Source organism: Lolium perenne, chromosome 4 (genome assembly GCF_019359855.2).
Source record: "Lolium perenne isolate Kyuss_39 chromosome 4, Kyuss_2.0, whole genome shotgun sequence".
Lineage (NCBI taxonomy): Eukaryota > Viridiplantae > Streptophyta > Magnoliopsida > Poales > Poaceae > Lolium > Lolium perenne.
Genome location: NC_067247.2, coordinates 266,096,423 through 266,118,923, shown reverse-complemented (window position 1 = coordinate 266,118,923; position 22,501 = coordinate 266,096,423). Strand labels below are relative to the sequence as shown.

Below are 22,501 nucleotides of genomic sequence, written 5' to 3'. Positions count from 1 at the left end.
GAGCCGGGCCTCAGTTCCTCAACAGAAGGAGGCGTAACCACACCACCATATAACTCCATGAGCTCAGGCAAGATCTGCATGAATGGGGTCGTGATCGCCGAGCTTGCCCTAGCTCGAGGAGAGAAAAAACCATGAAGGCCCGCTCCGCTCGTGCCCACTTGCCAACAACAAGAAGAACCAAAGGATCGGCGGGTGCCTCGGAGAGCCTACCCAACACAGCTTCCACCCGCTCCAGAAAGCCTCCAATCGCAAGCATCCAACCGTGCAAGGAGTCAACATCCTCGTGAATAGGACGGACGGCCTCTTGAAACAACTCAGCTTGGACCTCCAAAGCGGATTTTGTATCCGTTGAGGCCAAAGTGCTAACGGGAGCAGCAACAACTGACGCCCAGGATCGACGACGAGGCACAACGGACGGGAGAGGGACCTCAACTTAGGCCCAGCAAGGAGCATTCGCCTGGCGGGGAGACGATGCGACATGGCCTGCCAACCAACTTAGAGGACGCCAAGCGTTGCAGTAGACACGCGCCCGATGACCGTTCTCGAGGCATCGAGAGTACCTGAAGGGGTCACAGCAAACCGCACCGCGGTGACCAGGAGCAAGACATGTAATAACCCAGAACATAGGAACATCGAAGGGTAGATTTAGAAATGGGATGTGCATTTCATCGCAAAACGAGAGAAATTTTCGCGCCTTATTGCATAAAAACCTAAGAGGAATCGAGGTTCTCTCTCATTGCAATTAGGGTTAGGCAATGTGAGTGTTAAGAATTTCGACATGATCTCTTTTGTAACTTGTTAATTTTGGGAGATGATTTGATTTGGCAATTCATATTTGAATTCAAACAAAAGAAATAATAGATGAACAATATATAAATGAATTATGAATTCATAATTCAAATCACATCATATATACACACATAATTCAAATCACATTATATATACACACAAATAATTCATAAGTAAATAATATTATTACACAAGAGCTCATAAGCAAAACTTGAGCTTTATTGATCATACACACACATACATTGTCTTTAAAATATTTATCATACAAGAATTGGACAGAATAATAAATACAACAAAATGAGATTACAAGTGTTGGATCAAATACAAAAATCCTAAACTAAAAGACTTGAAATGCTTTGATCTTGGATCATCTTGACTTGAAACCTGCAAAATAGGAAAAGAACTAGCCAGGGGGTTAAACCAAGTGTCATGGACACTTGTCATTGTCCAAAACCTGGCCAGAACCAAGATAGACATCAGCAGACCAAACCTGAGCCACTCATGGGCTCAAGTTTCACCAAAGGCACATACACAGCTCATAGAGTTGTTGTGCATGCAACATCAAGCCAAAGCCATGGCTTAGTCACCAAGTCTGGCCAGGCTTGTGTGTCACAGCCAAGATGAACCAACAAGCAGTATAAAAGGGTAGAAACCACCAAGAATAATTCACAAGTCGGCCAGATAAACGTTCACCAAGCAAACAGCAATGAACAGTGCATAGTTCATCTCTGTTCTTGCTCAAGAACATCAAAACCAACCACTGAAACCATCCATTCATCCAAAAAAAACACCAACCAAAACCAGTTAGGAAGATGGGAACTTAAGCAAGATCACCAGGAGCTAGGAGGAGCAGGGCAAGTAACCAGAAACATCAAGCAACAGCTCAATAGCAACTGAGCATAGCCATCTAGGAGCTAGAACAAGGTATAGCATATACCTGGAGAGGATCCAATGGATCCAATCCATCTCAAAGCATGACACAGGGCATAAGCATGAGCAGATGCTCATGGGGGTTTGTCATCACTTGGTGTTGACCAAGGATTACTGGCAGAAATGAAGCAGCTAGATACCAAAATCATCTAGATACTATTTATGTGCAAATAGACAAGAATAGATGCACATATAGCACCAGTAGAGGATATACAGGTAATAGAAGGTACCAAAAACCATCTAGTGAGATCCTAGCCAAGGAAACCGATTAACCCTTTATTTATTCACAGGCAAGCATAGTGGCATTCATATCATGTATGATTCCCTACTGTGCAAGCAAAGATGAGTAGCCAACAAGAACTAGCCAAACTGTGTGAGCAACCAAGCAGTAGCAAGGCTACTGTGGTCACGTCAACCACAAATCCATCCATTAAGCCAAAACTATAAGTCATCACTATCCAGAAATGGATTCAGACTTTATTTATCTCCAAATTGATCATGGAGATATCAAATCATACACAGCAATGCATATAATCAATACTGCATAAGCAGTTCATCCTTAAATAATCCACCAAGGCATGACTATATAATAATCCATGCATTAGCAATGCAATAGCATCACTGAGAGGCAACAGCAGCATGAACCATTGCATTCTAGTCATTGGATCTTGTCCAATGAGCTATGGACAGCAGCAGCACATACACACACACTTGTACATCAGCTAGAGCAAGTATAAGACACAACAATACCTAGGATAATCCATTCAATTAGTCAAGGATCAAACCAATAGTTAGCCACTAGCATCTGTTGATCAATTGGATCAATTAGATCAAGCACAAGGCACAGCAAAGCACCACAAGCATGCAGTGATCCAAAAATGGATCAAATGGATCCTACACAGGGCACAGGTGAGCATCACTGACACCACAAGTGTCAGCAGTGCTAACCTAGGTCAACGGCAAAGCCACTAGCAAGCAATTGCATGGCACAGAAGTATCACTGCATAGAATAGGATGAACAAGCACCAGTAAGCATATGAACAAGCACAACAAGCCCAAGAGCAGCAGCATACGCATAGGAGAAGCAATAGGCACGGCTCGAGCAGGTGGAGAGGATGCAGTAGAGAGGGTAGCAGAATCAGAGGAGGAGGATACCTGGCGAGATCATGGAGGCAACCATGGAGGCACGGTGGCACAGGCCAGCCAGGCCAGTGCCAAACCACGCACCGCCAGCGTGGAAGGCGGCGAACGCGCAGGAGTGTCGAGGGGGTGAGATCGACGGAGATCGCCGAGGAACCCGTCGGCGTCTACGAGGGTCGAGCACGCACACGAGCCGCAGAAGAAGAGGAAGCCAGATCGACGCGGATGAGGAGGTGCGTCGTCGTGCGCTGCGTCGATAGCGAACCACGGCAAGCCCTAGCACCGCCGGATACGGCCGGAGCAAGGCGGCGACCATGGCGGCGACGCCATCGCCGCGGGAGTCGCCAATAGGGTTAGGGTTTGCGCGAGCGTGAGAGAGAGAGGCGAGTGAGGGGTGGCCCGACGTGTTCGGTTCCCACCGAACCGTTTTGGTCAGGCCCAAGTGGGCTGACCAAATGGGCTGCCTTAGTGGGTTGGCCCAATTGGGCCAGAGGGGTATTTTAGTCTTTTTATTTTTAAAAATAACCTTTGAATTTTACCAAATTCTAAATAATGATAAATACCTCTAAAAATTCAAGAAAATTGGATTACTGTATTAAAAATTATTCTTAACTAGAATAAAATAAGAAATGGAATTAACAAGAAAAATTCAAAATTTGGATTTTTTGAATTTAATTATGAACTTGGAATTTTAAATTTGCAATTTTCCTTTGCTATAAAAATCAAGGAAAATTCCAAATTAACTCAAATATTTGTTTATCAAATATTTTCAAAAGAAATTCTATTATTCCAAGTCTTTTCTTTTAAAGGATTAATATTTTCCAAAAAGGAAATATTCTAATATTCCAAAATTATTTTATTCTCCAAAAGGAGGAAAACTCTATTATTTCAAATTCTTTATTTGAAATAAATATTTTCCAAAAAAGGAAAATTATATTACTCTTAAATCCTTTTCTTTTTAGAAAAGAAAGTCATGTTAAAGGATTTAAAGTAATTATAAATTACTGCCAAAGGCATAAATAATTAATTCTCACCTAAATCTTAATAATCATCTCGGGGTAAGGGATTCAACATGAAATAATACACCCATGACCCATGCATGCATTATTTGGATTTTATAACATTGTCCTTACCAAACAATGATGCTTCTTTACAGAACCCGAGGTTCAGGTTCCATCCAACACATCGAACTGCATTATCTCGCAGTCACCAGGAAATTTCACCCTTTCTCATGTCATCTTGATTATTTTATATCAATTTACCCGCAAAAGTACTATACTTATCATTTCTGCATTAAAAATAATATGTTACTTTTCCAATTATGAATATGACTATGTGGTGGGCAATGGAACCATGGTATGTGTTGATATGATGGAGGTTCCATTGCAAGGGTCTACTCATATAGGACTAATCACCAATGCCGTCTAGTGATTCTATTGCCGTACAATTCACGTTAACCATGAGATCTATAATGGCTTTAGGGAAGTCAGTTGTATCTTTTCCCTCTTGCATATCAACGGACTTGATAGAGCCTGACTGGGTGTTGGGATAACACTGCAGTAGGTTGGGAAATCCTTTAAAATCGCCATCTGTGTGGATGAGAGGCTCTACCATCTATGAGGGATTGTCCATAATACATCGGGGGTAAAGCCGTATGGTCAGGAGATGTCTACCGGAGATGTACGGATGGGCAAAAGGGTGGGTATGCAGGGTCGCGGAGAAGGCAGTGATTGGCTTGGATCTTACACCAGGCCCCACACCAAGGAAGTGTGGACGAGAAACGCGTCTCGGTTGGTATCAAGGATAAGTTCTCTTATGGGAAAAGTAACGCACATCTGCAGAGTGTATAATATTGTGGTTGTCACTCCCTGTTCCGGGAAGGGAACTACGAACGCGGCAGGAAAGGAACTCCATGAAGTTCTGGTCAACATGTGAAGACTTGCGGGCATAGTTTTCAGAATAAAATAAACCTTTTGAAGAAATGTTTTCGAAACATGCATTGACCTGAGATTTTCTGATCAATGGTCGTAGCTAGTGCATCAAACACCTTTTCTCTTTTAAACTTGCTGAGTACCTCTGTACTCACTTTCTTTCGACACCCTTGCTAGACTGTGACAATGAAGTGGAGGCCAACGACGGAGCACCAGAAGAAGATTACGAGCTGGTCTACGAGGAACCTGATCTGTCCGGAGGAGTGGAAGGCGTGGACTGCGGAATAGTCTACGGAGCTGACAACAATGAGTCGGAGGAGTAGTGTCTTACCTTAGACAGCTTAGAGCCGAGCAGCGTAGTAGCTTACCTAAATAAGCTGCTGAGCTCAGTTTAATCTTTATGTTGAGTTGTAATAGTACTTCAGTAGTATCTTAGGGTGTTCTCATCGGACCTGTGAGAATACTAACTTGTTAAGACCATGATTGTAATATAATCTCAAGTGTTATGACCTGCAATATTTCTGTTGTACCACTCTGACGGATGTGATATTTGTGAAGAAGTCCCTTCATGAAGATCATATCAACGACTTGTATACTACAACATGCAGTGGTATGCTGGGTCACCGCAAGACACCTGCAACATCTACCCTTGAGCCAGGCAGGGACAGGAGGGCGAGCAAAATACGGGGCTGGCAAAGCCGGGCGGCGAAGGCCACGCCGCGGCAACACCTCCTGCCAACCAACACAATCCGCCACACAATCCACCTCCGCGCCATCAACCGTGACAGTAATAGCAGTGTTGAAGGTCTTGGTGGCCGGTGGCGTCTGGGGGGCAGTTCCTCTCCGTCATCTCGTCGTCCATGGCCGCATGGCCATCCACGCCATCAACCGTGACAGCAACAGCAGTAACGCGTCTCATCGTCCATGGCCGCGCGCTGGCGTTATTGTGGCCAACGCCCCGCTGCCGCTTCGCCTGCCGCCGTTGTGCATTAAGAGCGCCCCTCCTTCCTTCCCCATTCCAAACTCGCCGCTCCAATCTCTCGCCGCTCCCGATCTCCTCCTCCCTCGCCGCTCCCATATCCTCCCTCGCCGCTCCAATGTCGTCGTCCTGCAAGAGCGCCACGGCAGCCTCACAGTGGCGGAGGCATGGGCGCTGTTCCTGGGCGCACCTTAGAGCACATCGTTGACGGCATCCACAACGGCGCGCCCAGGGCTCGAGATGCCGTTGTCGCCTCCACCATCTCCTACGTCCGCAGCACGCTGACAGCCGAGTAGGACGTACTCGTCCTCCTCCAACTCTTCTTCGTCAGGGCCAGCGCGATCGGAGCTTTCGTTGCACCGCGCCAAAGTGCGAGGTGAAGGACGAGCCAGAGTTCGCGAGGCCGCCCGTCAATCTGAGGCGCGGTGGCAACAACATCAGCCGGCAGCAGCACAGGCGCGCCGGTGGCGCCCTCCAAATCCCGAAGCCGGAGGTGAAGGAGGAGCAGAACGACGATGAAGCCGTGAAGGTGGCGCAGCTGGTGGAGTACGAGCGCTAGCAACGCCTCATCGCCTCCGCAAGTACTACTAGATTAGGGTTTAGTTTAAATTTCGTCGAATTTTGTTCAAATCTATGTAATATATAGCAAGTTTGAATGAATTTGCTTGTTTTCGCTTTATTTTTAAAATCTGAAATTTTATTTGGGGGAACGCGGCTGGAAAGGGCACCGGTTAGGTGACGCGGGTGGAGATACTCTTATTCTAGATCCCTGTCACGCCATGGTTCTTTCAAAGGAAGGCAGACCAAAAACTGAGAGCTTCAACATTCTCCTCAACCACCTCTCCACCATGGTCAGATCTCTGCTCTCCTGAGCCAAATCCAATCTGAAAATTAGGGTATTGGTTATCGCAATCTTCAGTTTTACATTTCCAACCTTCTTCTGTGCAAGTATTCAGCGGTGTTTCTGAATAAAGCATCCAACCTCCGAAAAGGATCCACAATGTTTGGGTCAGAGGCATGTCTGTTTAGGGGACGCGGGTGGAGATGCTCTTATTCTAGATCCCTCCGTCTCGGTTTAACAGGCACGCACGCAGTTTAAAATTTTGCTTTGACCATTATTTTGATTAATAAAATATGAATTATATGTCACAAAAATTATATCATTGGAAAGCTTTTTTGCATATGAATCTAATGATATAGTTTATATTTCGTTGACTAAATCAATGATCAAAGTTTATATTTCGTTAACTAAATATAATGATATAGTGACCGTTAAACCGGGGCGGAGGAAGTAGTTACCGATAGGTTCTTAGGGCAAATGCCAACCGCCTTCAATAAGACCGTCTTAGCCGCAGAAGCCTTTTTCCCGTGTGCCACCATTGGTCGCAGCCAACCTTCATCTGCACATAGCTTTGAGGAGGTTGGCTGCGACCAATGGTGGCACACGGGAAAAAGGCTTCTGCGGCTGAGACAGTCTTGTTGAAGGCGGTTGGCATTTGCCCTGAGAACCTATCGGTAACTACTTCCTCCACCCCGGTCCTCTAGTGACCCTCTTCGGTGTAAAAGGCTCTTCATCTGCACATAGCTTTGAGGAGGCCTCATCTCCTTGGACGGCGGGTGACGCAGGGTTTTTACAAGTGATTCAAAGAATTTTCTCACTCGCCCAACTGCCAGCATCTCTTTTCGCCCGACTTCATCCAACAGCACCGTGTCCTCCACATACTAAAATATTGGCTGACACGTCCATCTGCACTCGGTTTTGATCATGTGCAATTGGGTAAGACAAGCCCACAAGGGGTACGTAAAATTGTAGGATCAGCTGTAATCCCGTTCACCTAAGGATGTGCCACCAGTGATCATGTTGTAGGCAATCAGTTTTTACTGACTAAGGGCGTCAAACATACACACTACCTACCATAGTCTTGAAAACCAGAGAGCACCGATCCCAAATATAAATCCATTGTCTACAGAAAACACATGTAAATTTCTTGCACAATGCATGGCATTCGAACAAAATTTAGAGGATCCTGGCACTTCAGTAGTAACAGAAGTCTCAGAAACAAACATGAGCTGTGTAGCACATGGACACGATGCAATAGCTTAGACCTTGAAGCCTCTGCTGTTCCTCCTTCCTCTGGCCTTCTCAAATTTCCTTCCCTTGGAGCGGACATAAGGCTTGGTGTGGCTGTGCGGTACACCAGGAGCCTTACCAAAGTGCCTCACTGCCTCACGAGCGTTCTTAGGACCCCTCAGGAGAACCTGGTACAATAAATTTAAATTGTGAGGATTTGCTGGGTGTACCACCAACAACATACTTGGCCATTACAAAATAGTTAAACATTAATAAGATTGTACCACCAACAGCATACTGGGCCATTACAAGATAGTTAACATTAGAACCCACCACCAAAATATGTGCACATGAAATAGATTTATGTCTTACAAGATATCTTTTCCATATATTAGTTCTAGATTTTGAATGCATCAATAGCCATGAATGCAAATTGCAATGTGTGATGAAGTTTTGTATATATTGTATAATAACACTATTCAACTAGTGGCATCAGACAATAAGCAGAGTAATCACAGTGCAAACGTGCAATGGTATCAAACAATAAGCTGAACATAAGATTATGCATCATATGCTATTCTTCCAAGACCACAACAAATTGTCAACAATACTCAAGAAACTAAAATGGAGACCAGGACAGCAGCAAAAACACTCTTAACATTCTATCCTGACATCTCAGGAAAAATGTAGATGTTAGACCATTTGAATGAATGAAACCAGCAGAAGCAACCCACACCACTATGTACTGAGATGAAAGAGCAGAATTTTGGTTAGAATATTTGGCACCAAAGCAACCATATAGCAATGGGCTGGTAAGACAACCATATAAATTTATGCATCAGCTAAGCTTCCTTGGTCCTGAGTACGGTTCCCAAGAAGAATATAGCACATGCAAATGTATGCTCAACATCATTAATGATCCTAGAAAGATGTGCAGGTACAAGGCTCAGGTCTATCTCAGTTTTTCTTTCATAGATTCTCACAAGCAGAACTTGCATGTACACTAAAAGTTTTGTATCAATGCCATAACAGACCAGAGCACAAAATCAAGAAGAAAATCTGGAAGGATTTAATTAAATGAAGAAAAGAAATAGCTGTATGGCTCATATTAAGAAATTCAACCATTATTTTCCCTTGTGCTTCATGGATTAATCAGAAGCGCGGGTATGATCTAATCACTGCCATCAACTCAACAAAAATTATGTTGGTAAAAACATGAAGAGACAAGCTATATGCATGTATCCATTACTTTGACACAGGCCACTCAATCACGAGAAGTGTCATGGCCTGCAACACTGAATGGCATTGTGGATCTAGCACAGGCATTGGGGCTTCATTCTTCATAAGATCATAATCTGACAAACCCGGGGTTAGCAACGTGCAGAAACCATTGTGAACAGGGATCAGCAAACAAAGAAGACAAATGAGGGTTGCATGAAGAAAACATACTCAAGCAGCAATCATATTGCCTACCACAGCCATGGCAACTAAGACGATGTCTTGACACATCAACCAAACCCCTACTTGTGAAGATGGTAGCACCATGGTAATACCAGTTACTTCCACATTAGCAAGATTAAGAGGATGAATCAAAAGTAATACTAGTATCGAAGAGTCAAGACAGCATAATGGAGACGGAAGAGATCGGAAGAAGGAATCAAATTATGGAGAAGATGGGAAGCAAGAAAAAGGATGGTGATTCTGTAAATTTCTTGGCACAGCATCCTGAGCTACTTATCATAAATGATTTCCTTCAAACATGACAAAGCCTAGGACGGAAGAATAAAGGCTTCACATTTTCAATGAATCATTGATGAAAAGTAGCTCAGGAATCACTATCAGGAGAGTGTACAATGCAAGGCTGTAACATTTCTTTGCTGCAGGGAATCTAAGGTGTATGGACTTGGACAGTTAAAAAGAAAGATAATAGTGTTCCTTCAGATGCATTCCTAGAAAGGGCACAGCATCAGGTGATGCAGCCCACAAACTTTGCTTACAAGGCTGGGATGCTGAGATAATTATAACTAACTAAAATTTCACATGCTAAAACTGACCATGCCTATAGTATCAGAAGTACTGTATAATAAAAGCTTCTTGTAAGTTGTAACAAAGATAGCAAACTACAGAACCTAACATGGGAGAGGATTACAGTGAGTTCTTATTTCACCAGTTGGCACTATTATCGATTCAAAACATTGTAATCCCATAGCAATTGCTCATATAAAGTTATAAACAAGTTAGTGACTAACGAGAATGATAACATAAGGATGGCAGCAGAAATTACCGTGTTCTGTCCAAGAGGAGCACGGAGCGCGAGCTGGTCAAAGGTGAGGCACTCTCCACCAGCATTGACAATGCGTGCCCTGGCCGTCTCGGTGAACCTGAGCGCGGTCACCTTGATCGCGGGCACCTCGTAGACTCTCTTGTCGTCTGTGATGGTACCCACGACCACGGCGATCTGGTTATCCTGCAGCCCACAATTGCACAGACGAAAGGGTTCACAAATCACCCCAGGCCAAGCACGCATCAATACACACCGAATCAAACGAACACGGGATACCTTGCCCTCCATGAACTTGACGAGGCGGCGCATCGAGAGCGGCGGGCGGTTGATCTTGCTCATGAAGAGCCGCTTCAGGATCACGGCGTTGAAGTGGCTCTTGGTCCTCCGCACCAGGAAGCGGTAGAGCTGCGCGCGCAGGTCGGGGACTCAGGAATCCGGAAATTCGGGCAGGGAAATGGGATTGGGATTGGGGTGGGGAGGGACGACGGGGTTACCTTGACCAGGAGCTTCAGGTAGACATCGTCCGACTTGGGCGCGGTGCGCTTGGTCCTCTTGTTCCGGCCGCCGGCGACGAGGTCGATACCCTGCCAGGAGAGGGGGGGGGCGGTTCAGGCCGGGTCCACGGTTACAGAGATGAGCGTTGGGAGGGCCGAGAGATATGTTACCATGGCGGCGCGCGGCGGTGACGCAGCTGGAGCGGCGGCGGCGGCGGCGGCGGAGGGGGGTGGATTCTAGGGTTTTGCGGGCGGGACGAGAGAGTGAGGCTTATATAGGCTTGGCGGTGGTGCGGTCGTGTCGTGTCGAATGGGTTCGAGTCCACCAGGTCGGGTTTTTAGGGTCCGGTTCGGTGGCCTGGTCAGACCGTGCAGTCTGGCTTCCCTATCAAAAACATCTACTCCTACTATTTTATTTTTTTGAAAGGAAAAAAAAACATCGACTACTAAACCTTCTTGTAAAAATACATCAACATATACCTGGTATACATGAAGCATTCCACTGGGATAATATGCTTGCCTGACCATGGAGTCCTTGCATTCAATATCTGAAGATGTTTAAGTCTGAAGTTGTTTAAGTGTAGAGAAGTTCATCATTTGCAGTGAATAAAGTAGAGTACCAGGTTTGCAGCTAGTCTTAAAAAGGTACAAGGTTTGCATTTATATGACAGGAAAGATAAATTTCAATCACCAAAGATTGCCAACATAATATCCCGTCTCGCTCCAGAAGAAATGTGGTAGGATGTCAAATCTTAGCTGTTAAAATTCACAAGAAAATTTCAACCAAGAGCAAGAGCGCAACCACTGCTACTACATCTATACATCGCCTGAAATCAGCTTGCTAACCCGCAGAAACAGTTCAAAACTATCTACATATATTATGCTCAATATTTTCCAACTTGGGGCACATATATAAGGTTATGTTTTGTGACTGCTGCCTACACAAAATTCACTCGTCTTCAGCTTCTTCATCAGATTCAGAATCTTCAACGATTTGGTTTCTCTTGGCTCTCTTCCTTCGTGATAATATTTCCTCCTCTTCTCCATCAGATTCAGAATCTTGGACCGTTTGGTTTGTCTTGGCTCTCTTCCTTCGTGCAAATGTTCCCTCCTCTTCTCCATCAGATTCAGAATCTTGGACCATTTGATTTGTCTTGGCTCTCTGCCTTTGTGCTGGCATTTCCTCCTCTTCTCCATCAGATTCAGAATCTTGGACGGCATCATCAGGTTGTGCACTACTGGCCTGCAGGTTTTCATCGGCAGGATCATCTTGACCTTCTTCCCCATCCTCGCCGGGGTCACTCTCAGGTGATGCGGCGCTGACTGGAGTAGAATTCTCTTCATGTTGTTCTTCCTCAGATTTCTCCTCACGTTCTTCTTCTGCAGCTTTCTCCTTTGGTTGTATCCGAAAATCTCTTGCTACGCTGCGCTTGGCATACCTCAAAAGGTTCACCTTTGCGAGCTTGCTTAACTGGATTAGATACTTCTCATAATCTTCGACCTGGAAAATAAGATCAGGAATGCACTTGCTCTCCCTTTTGATCTTGGCAAGGGTCCCTTTTTTGTGTGGTTGCTGATTCTGTAACCAAAGAATAAAGATAAAGAAAAAAAAACATAAAATATTTTAACTGAGGTCATGTAAGCAATAAACACCGATGGTGTATATAGAGTAGCACAGACCTCTTGATGCGTTGCGACAAACTTGTAAAGTGGAGCAGTAAGCATCCTGCAAGTTACTTCTGCCAGTTTCTGGAATTTGAGACCAGGTATGAACTGCTTATAACCCTTAGGTGCAATCTGAGACTTTGACATGCTGGCCAAGAGCTTGTAGAACTTCGCAGTCAGTTTCAGAAACTGTTCTGCTTGAGAATCTGAGAATGCAGATGTAAAATCAGGGTGCATGGAGAAATGGAACAGTAAAGGAGGTCTTATTAAACCTTCTCAACATACCTTTGAGGCTCATATGAGTGAAAGACGAAAGGACGTGGACTACTGATGTTGATCTTGAGTAGAGTGCTTCCTCCCAAAATACTCTTTGCATCCTTTCATCTGCTGGTTGATCCTCATCAACGTTAGAAGAACCATAACCTAATGTAAGCATTGCCTTAAGCTTACCAAGACACCATTCCAGTTCAATAAGAGATGACTCCACCATATGAAGGAAGACAGCAGCAAGCGAATTTTTTGTTTTACAATTGACAATAAGAAATGCCTCAGAAGAATCTCTAGAGTCCTCGTCTCCAGAGGCTAATTTCTCCAACTCTGTTGCCATCTCATGCACAAGAATCATGTCATCTGGAGCTGTCATAAGATGGACAGCGAGTTTTACCACCTCTTGTGCAGTGCTTGGGTTTTGGACAGTTTTCTTTCTACATAAGCCTGCAGCCCAATGTCCGATAAGATGCCTTCGTTCAGGATGCAGTTTCCTTGATACGCCAAAAATCAATTCAGTTACAGGCTGCAGAAATGAACACAGACATTAGTTTTTAATGTGAGAAAAATAGTTTATCTACCAAAGCAAACAATTAAGATCCAACCATTCACTTCTATCTTCAATGAGGATTATGTAACATCGTCTCTGGCATGCCTCACTCACACGTGCTTAAAACAAACAAAATCAAATCACTCAAGAACTGAAAACAGCAAGTTTGGGCGGGTAAGATATCTCACGGTTGAACAGAGCTTTTGTTCATGACTATCATAAATATGAAAACATCAACTTATCTACATCACGTAAAATTGAACTGTGGCACAACTGCTGCCTGTAAAAACATAAATGGGCCAACAAGGGACATGCGAACTAGGAGGCGTGTGTGAATATTTCCAAAGAAATGGATGGTGCAGAAGCATTAGCATCTAGTGTGATTATGCTTATTATGCTAAATCCATGCGAATAATCATCATATTTATAATCATCATATTTATAATAATGTTCCAGTGAAACACAATCCATCATGCGTTCAAATCCTCCTCAAATTACCATTAGACTTACCTCAGATTCCCGTAAAAGGGATTGGGAAAGAGCTCGGGCATATAACATCTTCAATATGTTCAGAAACACATTAGTGCCTCTGTTTTCTGGATTCTCAGTGGCATCATTGTCAACAAGCTGGTCAGCGTCCAACATATCCTCTATATTTGAAGGAGCCAAAGATATCAGAAGTTCAATCATGTCACTTGAACAATCTTCTGATACACTCAATTTAAACAGTTCTTTAAAGCATGCCAATGCCAGATATAATTGATCCCTTTTGTTTTCAACTGTTTTCTTCCCTTGGGTTGTGTTCTTGAATCCACCATTCTCTGAATCAAACATAAGCCACCAAATGAGCTTCACAATTGGCTGCGCTAACTTTTTTACATCTTCATACATCATTCTTCTTAGATTTCCAATGGTCACATCACTGGCCTTAGCTGTAAGTGATCTGAACATTTCAAGACAGGCTTTCAGTACAAAAGATAATAGACTGGACCACTGGTTCAACTTAGATTGGCTAGGACGCTGACTGCATTTATCATAATTATCAGCATTGCACAGTTTGACACACATCACTAAGAGTTCATACAAACTTGAATTCGTAAATTTCCCCCTCTTTTCATGTAATTTCGGGAAAGAAGCATTTGAATTTTCCTTGGGTTCATTGGTCTGCCTGTCTGGAGCACCTCTTGAATCCCCTCTTCCTCGCGCAACTTTCTCCCTGTTCTTGCTTGTTTTCCTCTCAAAGATACTGTGTGCATGAACGAGCTCCAGTATTTCTTTTTCTAACTTCTCCTTCGATTCATCAGAAGCTTCCGCTAGTTTTGAAGCGGCAAAATCAACAAAAACCTCTATGATTCCAGGCATACCAGTGTTATTACAATGAACTATCTCCAAAGATGATGAAGTAGAACCAGCTTCTTGGGTCTGTCCTTTTTGATCTATTATAAATCAATAAACTGTAAGCACAAAAGTATGTGTCATATAGAATAAGACAGTTAATCACCAATGAGCTGCCTTTGTCACAAACCTTCTGTGATACATTTCCTCAAATACTTTTGGATATTTGATAATCCTTTCATGAACAAGTCCCTTGACGAGGATCTTCCATCCTGACAGTACCTTAGGTCATAAGTATAATATGTTTAAAGCCTTCAGTTGAGGATTTCAAAATGAGGAAAGAGCAAACCTCATTATCCTGCGTAGGAGCAAAACCAAAACACTTCCAATATGCATCATTTGGTCGCGAACATTTACTGTTTTGCTGAACTCGAAGAATGCACGAGACACATGACAGTAGGCAATCCAGAGGTTCCACGATGCATACTTTGGCATCCTCAACTTTAAAGCATGAATCCATTTTGAGGGGGCATTCTGCATCCTGAAGCAATTCAGGCAACAATATCCCATTAGAACAACTTTATTAGGCTTTGCTAAAAGAATGAATCTACCCTACTACCAAACAGACAGAAGTAGACACAAGAATTTCTTAGGTAGTTTTACTTCTATGTAATAGTTTAGGAAGTGGGGCCACAGGAAATCGAGGACACTATCTGCAACAGCTGGATCAGAGGTAACTATTCGAATGAGACCCTCGTACAGGACCATTTTGACTCTAACCTGTAATAGCAGAATAGAGATATTAGGAACAATATTTGCACTACTAGAGATGAAAGATAGAAGTACTCTTTAATTTGTAAAGCAAGTGATACCTGCTGAGAAAGACATCTCCGAAGCAACCCACTTAATTCTTGAAAGAGGACCCCGCCAACCTCTTGATGTATTTCAGGTAGCTGGCTAGAGCTCGGTTGACTTGATGAGTCTTGAAGAGGATTAGCTTCATTATTCCTATACTCGCTTTCTGTAACAATCAGCTCAACTATAGCATTTGTGGCAGCAATCCGGATAGCATCCTCCCGCTTGAACATGGCCTTCCTTACAACCAATATTATGTAATCCTGAAAATTAAATTCCATTATGATGATTATGCTTGTTTTACAACCACAAAAACATGGAACAATGTGAAAATCACAGACCTTAAGATCACGGTTGAACTTTGTGAGTGGCAAGATGCAATTGATGAGACCTGTCGATATCTTGTCATTCATGAAGGCAAAATAATCCAGCAACTCCTTCAGGTGTGCAACATATTCTACCATTGGAAATGGATGGCTCCGGACTAACAGTCCAAGCAACCTGTAGGAAAAGGATGGTTTTATGAGGAAAAGAATACAGTCCAAAAGGTATCAACGGGATTTCGAGCTTCTGTTACCGAAGAACTGGTGCGCATTGCTGAGGCTTTGCTGAGAGAATCCGGAACTTGCATTGTTCAATTATCTGACATCAGGGAAACCAAATGGAAACATGCTATGTCATCATATTAAACGAATCGAGCAGGTAAGCAGTAACTGACATACTAATCAACAAAAAAGATGAGACTGCCTTAATCATACCTCAGTCCGTGCCATTTCGTGGATCTCAAACAATGACTTGAGCATATTAACACCTATTTCTCCAGTGCTCATAACACCTTGACCCGGAGCATCTTCCTCCCCTCGGTCACCATCTGAGGCTCCTAACAAGAGAAACCCTACCTGAACGATGCTTGGAACAACATGCTCCCTCCCACCAATGCTCTCATGGACCTGCATTCATATTAGGCCCAAATTACAATCTCGATGAAGAGAGTTAGAAATCCTATATATGATCAGTTAGCAGTTCACATCACAGATCCAAAATACAATATCCTCACGGCTTTCAGTAATGCCTTCTCGACGCAATGAGCAGTCCGCGTGCTTTCCTCTTTGAGGCAATCCGGCAACCACTTGCAGCGCCTGGAAGACACCAAATACGAAACCAGGAAATCAGAGCAAACATCTAGGCTAAATAGTAGTACATCAGAATTAAACAAGGATTGCCCTCACCTGGACATGCGATAATCCCGGCGTGAGGTAGCGGCAGCGTCCCGGAGCACGCCCACGGCGCCGTCGCTGAATCTCCGCACGCGTGCCACGGACAGCAGTACCGCGACGGCGAACCCACTGAGCACGCCCGCCGCGTCGGCCTTGACGGCGGCTAGTACCTCCCTTGCCAGTGCAGGGTCCTGCTTAACCGCGAAGGCGACGTGCATGAGCACAGTCCCCTCGACCTGCCGTGCGATGGACGGCGGGGCGCGCGCACGGCGAGTGCCGAAGAAGCGAAGGAGGCCCGCGAGGACGGCGCGGGGGTGGAGCGGCTTGGAGGCGAGGAGGAGGAGCTGGTAGGCGAGCGCGGGGAGGTCCTGGACGTCGGCGGTGGGGAGGAGGGAGAGTACCTTGGCGAGGCAGTCGGGGACGCGGGACCGGAATGGCGCGGGGAGGTCGCGCAGGAGGGAGGCGACGGCGAGGAGGGCCGGGGTGGGCCAGCTGGGCGCGTTGAGGAGGGAGGAGAAGACGGCGGAGGCGGCGGAGGGGGGTGGCGAGAGGGAGAGCAGGGCTGGGAGGAGGGAGAGGTGGTTCGGCGGGGAGGCGGCGGAGAGGGAGAAGAGGAGGTCGGCGAGGGCGGGAGGGGGGAGAGCGCGCAGGAGGGGGACCGCGGCGGAGGGGTCGCGGGAGGCTAGGTGGAGGACGGATTGTACGGTGGGCGGTGGGGGTGGCTGCGACGACGGAGGGCCGTCGACGGCGGCGGCCGACATGGCCACCAGCGAAAGGGCTGCCGGCGGGGAGTTTGGGGAATCGGGCGGGAGGCGGGTGGGGTTTTCGCTCGGGGGTGCTGTATGCCGACCTGCTCGGCACGGACCAAGCGCCGCACACCTCCCAGGCGGGTGGTTTGGGCCGGCGGCCGGCCCAACGTTTCCTTTCACTTTTTCTTTATTTTTTTCGGTTTTTCCTTTTCTTTTTCTGCCTTTTCTTTTTTACTTTTTTAAAAGCTAAAATATTTTTGAATGCGAAGTTTTACAATTTTGTTTTAATATTTTTTTTAAAATTCGGGCTTTTGTTCTAAATATTTTCAAATTTTGAACAGTTTTTCCAACATTTCAGTTTTAAATTTTGATTTCAAAATTTGAACATTTTTGGATACGATTTTTTTAATTTGAACATTTTTTAATACTAAAAAAATTTAATTTGAACATTTTTTAATAAAAAAGGAAAAAATTAATTTGAACATTTTTTAATACGAACAAAAATTAAATTCGAATAATTTTCACAATTAAGTATTTTCCATGTTTGAACGTTTTTAAAATATGAACTATTTTATAATTTGAACTTTTTCGAATCTGAAAAAAAAAGAACCAGAAAAGAAAAAACAGAAAAAACAGAAAAAAAAAACAAAAAAGGAGAAAGCATAAACGAAAAAAATGAAAAAAAATGAAAAAGCGAATCATGGGCCAGGCCCATACCCGATCAGGGGTGTGCGATGCCTGGTAGCCACCGACCTGGTCGGTGTATAGGAATCCCCTTTTCGCTCGCCTTTCGTAGAGAGGCGGGTGGGGCCGGCCCATATGGGCTGGTAGGTCGACCGAGAGTACAATGGGCATGTAGTTAGGCTTCGTTCGGTTGCTCCCTACCCGACCGGTTTTGGGCCCAGATACACGTGGTCACACCGGGGTTGGGCCCCGGGGGGTAAAATACCGGCCCACGCTGGAGACCTGTTCGGTTAAACCTCGCTGGTTTTCTGCCCCGCCCGGTTTTGTACGAAACCCTCTGTTTTGGCCGGTTTTTAGAAACGCTAGGCTCGGCCTGTGGATAGCATCCCGACTCCCGAGCGCGACGCGATAATGGCGGCGGCGGCGACTGGAACGGAGGGTTTGAGGGGACAATGGCGGCGACTAGACATTGGCTGGCTGGAGGAGATGAGCTGACGCTGCCCTTCCTTGACGCGACGCCGCCGCGGAGCCCGACCGAAGCCCTAGCCGGAGAGGTTCCTCTTCCCCGCCTCCGACGCTAGCCGGTAGAAGGTAAATAATCTCCTCCTCCTCCCCTCCGCCTCTTCTTCTTTTCTGGCTTGTTCGTGTTGGTTGGTCCCAGTAGTGTTGTTTCGATCTGGCTTCGATCTGCTCGGGATGAACCAGAGATTTAGCTGGTAGATGTTGTACAGGGTGAGATGTTGAACCAGAGATTACTCTAGCGTTATTCCTATGGTCCGATCTGTATCTCACAGTTTGAAAATACTGCTCTAGCATGGTTTTGTTAATATTTTGTTTGATGTGGAATGTTACCGTCTAGATGTTCACCTAGGCTGTACAGTGATGTTCACATCCATGTGCATGTTATAGTTTATGTTTGTTCATATGGTTGTCTAGTCAACTGTTGATGCAATACAAATGATCTCTAGGACTCAATACAAATGATGTTCCAATTTAAGCATTGGTGAATTGATCCGAGAATCCCAAAATAATCAGTTCTTGTTGTATCTTTTTTTTCTGTTATTGTAATCCAACATGCAAAATGACTGCCAAACAATGACACATAAGCTTGATAGCAAGATTTTTCTTTCTTCTGAACCAATTACAGAGCTGTGTTTCAATTGAAGTAGAAAATTTGCTCGATTGTTTACGCACACTTATCTTTCTTGTACTATATTAATTCATCACTCCATACTCCACAGTTGGAGATGGATGAAGTGATTGCAGTTGCTACAAGTCTGATGTGTTGAGGCAGTACTAACCTGTTGAGTGTAAAAGTGTAATTGAGTATTGTGGTATTTAGCTGCAATTATACTCGGTGTGTTTGTGTTTATGGTATTTAAATCTACATCTTTCAAACTAAGGTAGATGGCTTTGAGAATTACGGATCGGATTAGGAAGAGAGAGGAGGAGGAAGAGGGGGATGATGATGATATGATTCTTTATAATGTGTAGCTTACTGTGAACTTGACTTCTTTATAATGTGTAGCTTACTGTGAACTTGACTTTTTTCTCAAACAGCTAGGGTCTCTTGGAAAGCAGACCTAGAGAAGGCTCTTGTGGATTTGCTCCATGAGCACAATACTCCACAATATCGTGGGCAGAATGGATGGTCCACCGATGTTTGGAACATGATTACCAAGAAATTCCATGATAACCATCCATACAAGAATTACACAAAGGGCCAGATCCAAGACAAGGAGAAGGAGAAGGAGTTGAAGAGAGAGTACAAGATGCTCAAGGAGGCTAGACACCAGAGTGGGGTTTCGTGGAATGAGAAACGGTGTATGATTGAAGCTGATCCAGAGTTGTGGGACAAGCTCATCATTGTAAGATAGTTTGTATTGCTCCTTTCATGCTTATATTCATTCCTTATAACAATATGCATCACTCATGTGTTCATTTATATTGTGCAGTCATTTCCTAAGATCGGGAAGTTCCGTAGCAACAAGGCTTTTCCCCTCTTTGATGCCTTGGGAGAGCTATATGATGAACATCTTGCCGAGGGAAACTACAACTTCACTTCCACTAAACCAACACAGCACACACAAGTGGAGGTCAATCCCGAGGTCAGTTATGTAGAGGCGACACATTCCCATCATGATATTGCAGAGACCTTGGTGGATGATACACAAGGAGGGATGCAAGAGGCTAGTATGATGGAGAACTTTGTTGGGAACGGGGAGGCTCGGCCCACGGTGTCTGCTGCACCATCAACAAGTACTGAAAATGAACCCATGAAGCGCCGGCCAAATGGAGATATTGCTGCTATGATGGAGAAGTACATTGAGATCAAAACGAAGCAGGTCGAGAGCAAGCAAATCGCGAACATAGATGAGTACTCAATCAAGAACTGTGTGGCTCGGCTAAACACAATGGGATTGTCACGAGAGGAGAAGGTCAAAGCCCTACAAGTCTTTAAGAATGCTGACAATCGCGAGCTCTTCATTTGCGTTGATATGGATACTGCTCTCATGTGGCTGCAAGGCGAAATGGCCTAGGAAAGGTAAACTCTCTTCTTGTATGCATTCTCTACACTGATACACTAGCTTACCTTGGACTTTAGCTCATATTAATGCTTTTCTACACTGATATGCTAGCTTGCATTAGTTACTGTGATAATAATACCTAATTTTATGTAATAGCATGATGAATTATTGTCCATTAGCTAATTTTATGTAATAGCATGATGAATTGTTGTCCAGTAGCTACTATCAATAATTGGTAGAGGCTCAAACTTTTCTCAATAATTGTCTTAGGTCCTGCATGAGAACTTTTCTTCTTTCTGATTGCAAGGTTCTCTGTTTTAGATTATCCAAAACGTTCTCACTCTGTAGATGATAGATGTTACTTGTAGCAGATCAGTACAAAGGAAGAGTTGCGTGCATATATACACACTTGCACTAAGATATTTGGTGATAGATAGTGGTGGGTGTTTGGTAGTGCTGCACACGTGATTGTTTTGTCATTACTTGTGAGAATTATTTTGTCATTAGCTTCTTTCTACAGGTAAAGTCACTTAAATTATTTTGAAGCTCCAGAAGAACTGAAGAAGATGGGCAAGGGTGTTGTGTATTGGATCAGTTTATGTGCTTTACTGCGGAAAAGCAAAATATATATTTGTATTAATTTGCTGAAATTTGTTGTTTTCCCCTAAAAAATCGGATGGATCTTCTAGGATCTTTTTATTATCAACTATATTTAAGTAAAACTGCGTTGCTTGCTTGCTGTTTCTGGCGACTGTGCAACCATATTTAAGTACAACTGTATCTGATGACAATTGCTTCTTGTATCTGTCTGGCAACTGTGCTGCCTGGTGCGTAGCATGCAGAGAGGGATTAACCGAATGCAAATGTAAAGTCGGGAACGTGTAGAGATGGGCAACCGGGATTAGGGTGATGGTTCGTGTTCACCCGAAGCCCCGTAGGGATGAAACCACTAGTGTAACTAACCCCATGCAACCGAACGAGACCAGGCTTTGTTTGGTTGCCCGGTTTCTAGGTGGATATACGCGTATCATACCAGCCTATCCATTTACTCGAAAATACACTTCATAGCTATTTCGCAGCCCGTTTTGTAGCATGTAAGCCCAAGTATACTCCTGAAAAGACGTTGGGTTGAGCTGATTTTCAGACGCGAGGTGGGTGCCGCATTTTTTTCACTCGCGTTTTGATAGCGCGTGACGGTGATGGAGTGTTGATTCCTCCCCGACGACGGCGTCAGCGAAGTAGTTGCTTGTGACGATAAAGCACACGTCCATTGGGAACCCCAAGAGGAAGATATAATACGTACAGCAACGAGTTTTCCCTCAGTAAGAAACCAAGGTTATCGAACCAGTAGGAGATGAAGGCCACGTGAAGGTTGTTGGTGAAAGAGTGTAGTGCGGCGCAACACCAGGGATTTCGATGCCAACGTGGAACCTGCACAACACAATTAAAATATTTTGCCCCAACTTAACAGTGAGGTTGTCAATCTCACCGGCTCGCTGAAAACAAAGAATTAAACGTACGGTGTGGAGAATGATGTTTGCTTGCAAAGAACAACAGAGAACAATGATTTCAGTAGGTTGTATTTCAGATGTAAAAGAAAAATGGACCGGTGTCCACAGTTCACTAGTGGTGTCTCTCCAGTAAGATAAATAACATGTTGGGTGAACAAATTACAGTTGGGCAATTGACAAATAGAGAGGGCATAACAATGCACATACATATCATGATGACTACTATGAGATTTACTTAGGGCATTACGACAAAGAACATAGACCGCCATCCAGCATGCATCTATGCCTAAAAAGTCCACCTTCAGGTTAGCATCCGCACCCCTTCCAGTATTAAGTTCCAAACAACAGACAATTGCATTAAGTACTTTGCGTAATGTAAACAATATAAATATCCTTAGACAAAGCATTGATATTTTATCCCTAGTGGCAACAGCACATCCACAACGTTAGAACTTTCTGTCACTGTCCCAGATTCAATGGAGGCATGAACCCACTATCTAGCATAAATACTCCCTCTTGGAG

The 22,501-nt window shown here is 44.4% G+C and overlaps 3 protein-coding genes and 3 non-coding genes across 6 annotated transcripts; 1 reads left to right on the top strand and 5 right to left on the bottom strand.

The window, feature by feature from the left end:
* Positions 1–7,710: 7,710 nt before the first annotated feature.
* Positions 7,711–10,919, bottom strand: LOC127331578 (large ribosomal subunit protein eL18x). Its single transcript, XM_051357751.2, has 5 exons — positions 10,790–10,919; positions 10,619–10,708; positions 10,401–10,529; positions 10,125–10,307; positions 7,711–8,028 (listed from the first exon to the last, which is right to left on the bottom strand). Exons 1-5 carry the CDS (start codon positions 10,790–10,792, stop codon positions 7,870–7,872), a joined length of 564 nt encoding a protein of 187 aa, XP_051213711.1. The 5' UTR covers positions 10,793–10,919; the 3' UTR covers positions 7,711–7,869.
* On the bottom strand, positions 8,780–8,869 carry LOC127337840 (small nucleolar RNA Z223). The gene has a single exon (XR_007874144.1). It is a non-coding gene; the product is annotated as a small nucleolar RNA Z223 (small nucleolar RNA).
* Positions 8,940–9,024, bottom strand: LOC127337344 (small nucleolar RNA U36a). The gene has a single exon (XR_007873754.1). It is a non-coding gene; the product is annotated as a small nucleolar RNA U36a (small nucleolar RNA).
* On the bottom strand, positions 9,075–9,224 carry LOC127337346 (small nucleolar RNA snoR134). The gene has a single exon (XR_007873756.1). It is a non-coding gene; the product is annotated as a small nucleolar RNA snoR134 (small nucleolar RNA).
* A 331-nt stretch (positions 10,920–11,250) lies between the features above and the next one.
* On the bottom strand, positions 11,251–17,337 carry LOC127331580 (uncharacterized). Its single transcript, XM_051357752.1, has 13 exons — positions 16,520–17,337; positions 16,348–16,429; positions 16,049–16,240; positions 15,868–15,932; positions 15,632–15,791; positions 15,308–15,553; positions 15,099–15,215; positions 14,785–14,976; positions 14,626–14,707; positions 13,611–14,536; positions 12,569–13,076; positions 12,299–12,489; positions 11,251–12,197 (listed from the first exon to the last, which is right to left on the bottom strand). The coding sequence occupies exons 1-13, from the start codon at positions 17,266–17,268 to the stop codon at positions 11,568–11,570; spliced, it is 4,140 nt and encodes a 1,379-aa protein (XP_051213712.1). The 5' UTR covers positions 17,269–17,337; the 3' UTR covers positions 11,251–11,567.
* On the top strand, positions 17,267–20,480 carry LOC139839350 (uncharacterized). Its single transcript, XM_071829403.1, has 3 exons — positions 17,267–17,342; positions 19,501–19,808; positions 19,896–20,480. Exons 1-3 carry the CDS (start codon positions 17,267–17,269, stop codon positions 20,478–20,480), a joined length of 969 nt encoding a protein of 322 aa, XP_071685504.1.
* The last annotated feature ends 2,021 nt before the right edge of the window (positions 20,481–22,501 follow it).

Excerpts from the sequence above, each read along its gene's own strand:
- LOC139839350 (XM_071829403.1), top strand. The coding sequence starts at position 17,267 with ATGGCCACCAGCGAAAGGGCTGCCGGCGGGGAGTTTGGGGAATCGGGC. Across the intron at positions 17,343-19,500 it reads GGTGGGGTTTTCGCTCGGGG|CTAGGGTCTCTTGGAAAGCA; the intron begins GTGCTGTATGCC and ends TTTCTCAAACAG. Across the intron at positions 19,809-19,895 it reads TGTGGGACAAGCTCATCATT|TCATTTCCTAAGATCGGGAA; the intron begins GTAAGATAGTTT and ends TATATTGTGCAG.
- LOC127331578 (XM_051357751.2), bottom strand. Across the intron at positions 10,530-10,618 it reads ACCTGAAGCTCCTGGTCAAG|CTCTACCGCTTCCTGGTGCG; the intron begins GTAACCCCGTCG and ends CTGCGCGCGCAG. Across the intron at positions 10,308-10,400 it reads TCAAGTTCATGGAGGGCAAG|GATAACCAGATCGCCGTGGT; the intron begins GTATCCCGTGTT and ends TGTGGGCTGCAG.
- LOC127331580 (XM_051357752.1), bottom strand. The coding sequence starts at position 17,268 with ATGTCGGCCGCCGCCGTCGACGGCCCTCCGTCGTCGCAGCCACCCCCA. Across the intron at positions 15,216-15,307 it reads GGAGATGTCTTTCTCAGCAG|GTTAGAGTCAAAATGGTCCT; the intron begins GTATCACTTGCT and ends CTGCTATTACAG. Across the intron at positions 14,977-15,098 it reads TCCTAAACTATTACATAGAA|GATGCAGAATGCCCCCTCAA; the intron begins GTAAAACTACCT and ends GAATTGCTTCAG.